Below are 7,928 nucleotides of genomic sequence, written 5' to 3'. Positions count from 1 at the left end.
CCCCCCCCCCCCGCCCCCCCCCCTTTTTTTTTTAAGGAAAACTCATTTTTATTCCCATGCTCCTTGGGCAGACACTTAAGTTTTCTATTCTTTAGAAAGCAGCTTTGCCCCATCACTCATTATGCCAGCCCAACACATCACATGCTTAAGCTTCAGTGTCTCCAGCCAACCCCTCTCATTTGTGTACATTCAAGTACTACAGAAGTGTTTTTAGAAATGGTGACCAAAGTGCATGTGAGCTGAAATGGAAGGAACCAGCTGTGAACTGGCACATGCTTGGTGATCAGACTCTAAAATCAGGCTGTGCAATGAAGAATACAAACCTCTCCTGCGAAAAGCACTTTGATAGTGTAGCGCCCAGCGGCAGGTGGTGCGTATTTCACTGTGAACGTATCATTAGCATTGTGGATGATGTCAAAATCTATGTCTTCTTCCTCATCGCTGACCACACGAGCATCACACTTAATTCCAACACTGACATCACCTAGGAAAAGCAAATGGAGGTTTTGCTACTGGACAGTACAGACACTGCCAGCCAAACAGCCAGCACATTCCCATTTCCAGCAGTTGTTCAAGTCACCATGTTAACTGATGTAACAGATCACATCACGGTACATTGCAATGTTCTGCTTCCTAAGCTTTTTCCACAAAACAAGGAAAACCAGCATGAAACAGTACATAATCCCCTTGCACGACCTGTGGTTCTGATACAGGCTCGGCCTGCCTTTACCTTCTCCTGCATCTGTGCAGTCAACAGTGAAGTGGGTCGGCTCATTTGCTTTCAGGCCCGTTCTCTCCACACCAGGTCCAAACACTTTCACTTTCTGAGGATGACTCCCTTGGCCTATAAGGACCTATATGGATTCACAACGGTCAGAATCAGACAACTATGTCACACTTGAGATCAGTCAAGTCAGAGCATTGCTTGGACAGAGGCTACAGGAGAACAGTACCAAGGTAAGAGCGAATTGCCCGGCTCCCCCAGGCTGCAGCTGGACTGACAGGCAACCTCCGACATGTGCGCTTGTAAAAACAGAAAGCTTTTTTTAAGAATCTATCCACTTGAAAAAAGGGAGCAGAAGGCATACCTCCTTGAAATTCACAGAAGAGTTTTATCATCCCAGTTGTAACGACAAGTAGTTGTGAGCATGAGTGTCCTACTTGGCTAGAACCAGTAATATCCACCTCTGCACTTACCCTAAATGGGCTATTGGGCACATTGGCTCCTCCCCAGACAACAGAAATTGTATGTTTGATTGGTTTAACTGGCACATAGGAACAGGCAAACACACCATCAGGCTTGTTCTTTATCTGGATATCGATAGGGTTTCCTTCTCCATCCTAAAAAAGCAGAAGGTTCAGGTACTTTAAAAGTGTCTGTATAGCTTGAACAACCCAGAAGTGTTCCAAGATGTGGGGGTTTTTGTTTTGGTGTCCACACACACACCGCCCCCCGGAACTGCAGCTTAGAAATACTGAAGAAACATGCAAATTACGCTCCTGTTAAGTCTTCCTCATCTAACACTTGCTCATTCCTAACACCATCCTCCAACACATTTTAACAAGCTTGCCTGAAATGTCACAGGCTCCAAGACACTTTGTGTGCTTCCAAATGACAACTCCAGGCAATTACAGCTTGCTTTGCTGAGAAGACTCCAAGTAAGGAGGCAAAGACATGCATTTCATACGCCAGGGAGAAGTCACCTTGTCTTGAGTTAGGTTTGTTGCCTGACTACATTACACAGATCAAAGCACAGAGCTTTGAGAGAATTACACATGCCCAGAATTAAGTGGTGTGCAAGTAGAAATACTTAAGGCATTTTTCTCAACAGTATTAAAGCCCTTTTGCTGAAGTTTCACATAGCTGCCTTTGGCTTCTTACCTGTGCATACATCTTCAGAGGTGCTTTACCGGCGTCCTTGGTTTCAACTGTGAATTCGGCAGGATTGTTCACTATACAGCCAGTCTTCTCCAAGCCTGGGCCATAAGCCTTCACCTAAAAAAAAACCCCAAACACCCCAAGAGTCTTAGTTTGCAGTTCAGAAAAGTAAAACTAAGCGATTTATTTCTAAAGAACTTCCCCTTCCCACAAAACCCATGAAGCATGGGATACAAGTAGAGGCTAGTGTAAAAGTTGAGAATTTGGACTAATTCAGCAAGTTTTCATTACATTAAATCAAAACCACAACTGTGTTATTAGAAAAAGCTGAGTAATATCTGGCTAGAGCATGGCAAATTCAAAACTTTAAGCAGAGGCAGCTTAACAGTCAAGTCTGTTACCAGAAGCATTCAGAAACATCTCTGCTGTAGTTGTTATCAAAGACGTGTTATGCCATGGGTGAATTCTTATACACCACCTTATCTGGGTTGAAGTCTCCTGAAGCCGGTCGGATGAATGCCATGTAAGGGCTGTCTTTTATGTCCTCATCATCGCACATGATGTGCACAGCATATTCACCGGGCTCTTTGGGCCAATACTTCACATCACATGAGCCATCATTCTTGTCATCACACTCAATTTTAGCCTGAGAAGGGCCTTCTATTGCAAACCCTGAAAAAGGAACAAGTAAGTTCCTCGTGTTAGGTTTGTGGTGGCTGCTAATTTAACACCTCTTCCCCAAACTGCTTTTTATTAGCCATAACCACACCTGATGCTCTCTATCACCCTTCTTCAGCAATATAGGAGATAACCCATCATTCCCTTCTGGATCTCATCCCACAAAACCAGATTAACACTCCAGATCACACACATTCCTGTCTCTAGGACTTTGATACTTTAAGTTTGTGTTTAGACGCAAACATGTTACAGACATGTTTTTTTACTGCTGGGAAAGCTATTGTTTCTCATGAGTTCATTGCTAGTGTTGCAATATATAAATATTTCAGGCAAACTAAGTAACATACCAAGAGAGCCAACTTCTGTGCCAATGGACTCTACCACAAAGTCAGCCGATTTGCCCACAATCCCCTCATGCAATCCTGGCCCCCAGGCTCGCACTTTCTGAGGACCTGCTTCATGACCCACTTGAACTTCAAAGGGGCTACAAGAGAACAGCAAGCATGGGATTAGAAATTAAGACAAATACAGCATCCACATTTTTCCCCAGGGATTTTAATGAGGCTTTACATTGGATTTCCCAAATTAACAGATGCTATCGTGTGGTGGCACTGTGCCCAGCAGACTGTCTTTCTAGAAGAGAGGTCATCCAACCCATCACGTGCTTACATCTTGTGCCACAAATCCTGAGTGCCAAATACTTGGCTTGCACTGCTTGCTGTTAGCCCTGGACACTAAAATAACAGATCCTTTCAAAAACTCACAGCAAAGTCCAAGCTGCATGATCCACCAAGTTTTATTGGTTTTCGTATTCAGCAAGACTGATGCGAGTCACCCTTCAAAGCTTTCCCAACATAAGCTACTGCAGCCCTAAAACAGGCCATAGATAAACTATCACAGCAACTGATTGCCACTAACTTTGTCCCCTCACAGTTTCTTCAAAGGTCAGCGTTGCTTTAAAAGCCCACCAACTACACAACCCACCAAAGGGCACAAAAACTCCAAAAAAGCTACTTCTAACTCACCTTTTTGGGATGTTGTGCCCACCCCATGTAATCGTGACAACATACTTCCCTGGGGTAGCTGGATAATATTCAAATGCATATACACCATCCATAAAGCCTTTTTGTTTCACCAGCTCCTCCAAGCCCTCTGTTGAAAGATCAGTTCAGCATTTAAACTTAACAGCTTCCATCCTGCCTTCAATTACTCAGACAAGTTCATGTTTTCTAGTATTTATTTTAGCTTGCAAGAATAAAGTTCTTCCACCAGAAAAAAAGGTCAGGTTATAAGGGAAGTTAGTTCTAGCTGCCCTCTAGGACAAAGACAGCAAACACTTCCAGAAGAAATACAGCAGAAAGTATTTTAAGTTACCAGACTTAATAGGTTCCCTTGTGTTTTATTTTCTTAGTCTGCAGTATGATGCATGTCATATGTTAAAACAAAAAAGCTTAACATTTGTCAGACTTTGCAACCACAAGTATGCAGAGAATGCCTACTTTTCATTTTCTTCAAGATGAAGAATTTCAGGAGAAAAGCTTAATACACTAAAATTTACATCGATACGTCTGTTGCTTTTTTTTCCTCCCTAACCGCATTAAGCCACACAGTCAGAGCACTGTGCGTGTGGAGGAGGTGAAGGCAATACAATGCACCTTTTAATACTGTCCCAGCTGGGGGGAGGCGACTGGCTCGCAAGTACAACACAAGCACAGCAGCTCCCTGAAAGCAGCAGCACAGCCACCACTGCTGGCAGCCTCAGGAGCCCGCTGCACGAGCCAGCGGCCACCAGCGCTCCCACCGTCCCAGCCTCCCACGGTCCAGGCAGAGGGCCGCATCCAGAGCTCAGGACCTGGGGACAGATCCTGGCAGAAAGTCTCCATGTCAGCCTACAGGTTCCCTTGACCCTCTCCCTTGCTGGGTCATGTGCCTGTGCATCCATGCTTTTAGCCGTTCCTAGCTTTATGAAAGCAGGAGACCCTGGAGTGTGACTTGCTCCCACAGATCGGATGAAGATGCAAACCCATAAAGCTCAGAGGCCGTGGCAGGCAGACACATGGATTTTCTCAGTTTTGCTATCTGATATGCATTAAAATGGAGAGATGTAAAACCAGGTGTAATCTTACACAGCCCTGCAGATCAAAACCTTTACGCTAAACACAAAGTACCAAGAAAACCCTCTGAAATCTGGCCTTTTACGGTGATAAAAATCTCATTAGTTCCATCAGGCCACCACCTCCTTACTGCTCTTCCTTTCAGTCTCCACTTCCCTCCCTTCTCCAAAAGGCATCCACAGCACAATTTCACCCAAACACTTACTTGGTCCCTTTATAGTCACTCCAAGATCTCCGCTGCCCGCTGCTCTCGTATCAACCTTGAAGTCAGCCGTTTCCCTCATGCGGATGCCCTTGGGCTGCAGACCTCTACCAGTGGCACGACACGCGTTCGGATTGCAGGCTGCAAGGAAATTTCAGACATCAATACAGTCTTTGATTCTCAACATACACATAGCCTAGCCAGCCTGGAACAACCTTTAGTTTAAATGTTGACACAGGGCAACCGCGGCTTAACTTTCAGCACAAGTTTTAGCACTATAGCATTAAGGCAGACAGACAGGAGTCTGCCCAGCCGTTGTCTATGTCCCCTGGCTTTTGGGCAGTAGCATTCACTACAGCCAGGCAACACTAACCCCCTACAGGGTCCATTTTTCAGAATTAAAGCAAACGCTGAAGCCCTGTTACTTTCCAATTTGATGCCATTTATCAATGCAAAAGTTTTACACAGCCGTCATATACAGATAGTCACTGGACTAGGTACAATCTTCTTGATGCCTTTCACATTGAGAGGCACACTGCAGCACAGGGTGAAGTTTCCCTTTGCAGATAAGCCCCAGCAAACAGTATTACTGTGCTGTTCTTTCAGAAGCACATGACTGGAATAACTGCTATTAGCAAAGCCGAGTTCTGCCTGTGCTTCATTAAGAGATGTCACGTCAAAACCCCCTGCTTGTCACAGTTCACGCTTTCAGAAGCAAAGCCATCAAGCCCTCTACAGACCAAAGCAGCCATGGGTAGGGGCAGCAGGTTACGTATGGCTGAGCTTAAGCTTACGCTTGACCCCTTTACTCCAAGTGCTTCTCCAGGCCTGCAGAGTGGCTACATAAGTAAGTAATGTGCACTTATGGATAGTTTTCGTTACACAGTCCCAGCTATCACATGGTCTTCAACTCCAGAGACCTGAAGGGTTTGAAGAGACTTACAAATAATCACAGCTTTCCAGCAGTGTAAACCCCACATGCATTTCCCCAAAATATGCCGTGCTTACAGCAGGAGCACAAGTCTGCCAAGCAGCTCATTAGGTTTTTACTTGTTTCAACAGCTTACAGGTTTTACCCTCACCCCTGCAGCAGCCAACATCGCTCCACATCCTACACTGGACAGTGTAAGCGAAGATCACATGCCATCTGCTAGCTCTGAAAACTCGGTGGGAGCGTACAGGAGCGTGCCCAACGTGGAGTGGGAACAGCTCACAGAGCCTTTACGCAACTGAGTCAGGCAGCTTGTGGTTAAGCCAGTTTCACTGATTGTGTCACACACCGCTTCAGTTCGCTTGCAACTTTCTTCCCCAACCCCAACAAAACCAAAACCCCTTTTGGCTGGGACAAGCTGCAGGCTAGAAGCTTACAAAAAGCAAACATGACAGAGCATCCTGCACACCTCTTACCAACTATGAAGCCATTAGCAGTGAAGTCCAAAATTCCACAAATGGAGGGTAGCTCAGGAGAGATGAGCAGAGATCTAAAAGCATAGGAGCACGTAAGGATGGAACAGAAAGCAAGTTAGGTGTCAGTTAAGGAGGAAAACAGTAAATATAGTAATTTGAGGAGCAAAGGTGGAAAACGCAAGACACTGCATAGCTGCATAAAACAGTGCAAAAAAACACAAAGGGCAGCTTAACTTTCAGAGGTCTAGGCAGAAAGGGAACTCTGGCAACAAAAGCTATATTACCATTAGAAAGCACTGTTTTACCCTGTGAATAACGAGGTGACCCACCGAATCGGGTCTAAGATGTTGAAAGGTGCAGATAATGTCCAAGGCAAGATTCAAGCATATTCTGTGGTCACATCCAAGGTGAAAAATGGCCATCAACATTTAGGTGTGTTTTAAAAAAAAAAAAACATACCCTCTCCAATGAGAACATTGCAAGGCGTTTTGGGAATTGCCTCCCCAGCAAAAGTCACTTTGACAACGTGAGGACCAGCTTGAATAGGTTTGTAGGTGCAACGGTAGACTTGGTTGCCTTTGTCTTCCACTGCAATTTCAGCAAGGCTTCTCCCCTGAGGATCCTCCACTTCCACATTCACATCACCCACACCAGCACCTGCAAAGGAAACAAGCCCCGCTGAGCCTTGGCTTCCACACTGCAACATGCCTGTATTTAAGACCACAGCCGGCTGTCTGGGCTCAGCCAGCTTGTGCTCTGCTAGCATTCCTAGGCACAGCCTAAATGTTGAACTTCTTCTGACAGCAACCGGACATTTAAGGGGGTGGGGTGGGCATGACAGGATGGTGGCACCTCCATAAAGACAAGCTGACAGGGCTCTGCTGCTCCATCCACTGGGTTTCACAACAGTATTACAGGATTGAGTACACATAAAGCCCACTTACCTACTGCTACTATTCTGTAGCACGCCCAATCAGCGACTAGCCCACAACTTTACCAGTCAGTTCAATCTCTCAAGCTTTGAAGCTGTTTAGATTAAGCGATCGGACAACATGCATGCTGGTCTGGACAAGGATCCTTCTCTGTTGGACTGTAAGTATTCTCTTTTGCTCAGACACCTGCTCCTCTCACATCTTATTTAACTCATCATGCAACAAAAACAGTTTTCCAGACACTTTCAGAAGCCAAACATGTCCTTACATGATTCAGACCACTCCCTTTTCCAATTAGAGGCTGAACATAACACTTCCCTTCACTATAACCACATTTAATTTTATATCTAAGCACCCTCAGGTAGAAGGCAATTTAAAATACACTACTCAGCATATTTCAGTGTTTAAATACTTCAAGTAACTGCCCTAAGTAGTTTCACATTGTTCTAAATGAATTAGCATTTGTAGCATCTTACTGACTCATTCCTCTAGGCTATGGCATTGGCCTAATAGCAGGCAACAAGCCACATGGAGATACCCTAATGAAGACTGTAGCCCTCTAATAATTACAAGAAAGGTTGAAACCAGCTCATCACTGAAGTATGAACTCAAAGTAGCACTGTGGCAGATTCTTTCGTAAAGCTAATTACAGAACACATTAAGCATTTACAGTTTACTCGCAGTTCATCCTTCAGAGGTGGGCATTTCACATTCCT

The 7,928-nt window shown here is 44.9% G+C and overlaps 1 protein-coding gene across 1 annotated transcript in view; it reads right to left on the bottom strand.

Annotated features, from left to right (window-relative positions):
* LOC104621054 (filamin-B) overlaps positions 1-7,928 on the bottom strand; it is a 48,429-nt gene that overhangs the window by 32,751 nt on the left and 7,750 nt on the right. The window contains exons 7-15 of the mRNA XM_010287440.1: positions 6,740-6,937; positions 4,877-5,014; positions 3,583-3,709; positions 2,905-3,041; positions 2,358-2,551; positions 1,883-1,996; positions 1,198-1,341; positions 731-854; positions 324-484 (exon numbers count right to left, since the gene is read on the bottom strand). Of these exons, the coding sequence (XP_010285742.1) occupies positions 324-484; positions 731-854; positions 1,198-1,341; positions 1,883-1,996; positions 2,358-2,551; positions 2,905-3,041; positions 3,583-3,709; positions 4,877-5,014; positions 6,740-6,937 (1,337 nt within the window). The remainder of the gene's footprint in view (positions 1-323; positions 485-730; positions 855-1,197; positions 1,342-1,882; positions 1,997-2,357; positions 2,552-2,904; positions 3,042-3,582; positions 3,710-4,876; positions 5,015-6,739; positions 6,938-7,928) is intronic.

This window comes from Phaethon lepturus, unplaced genomic scaffold (genome assembly GCF_000687285.1).
Source record: "Phaethon lepturus isolate BGI_N335 unplaced genomic scaffold, ASM68728v1 scaffold33705, whole genome shotgun sequence".
NCBI classification, from domain to species: Eukaryota; Metazoa; Chordata; class Aves; order Phaethontiformes; family Phaethontidae; genus Phaethon; species Phaethon lepturus.
The sequence above is the reverse complement of the archived record's forward strand: the minus strand, read 5'-3'. Positions and strand labels throughout refer to the sequence as shown.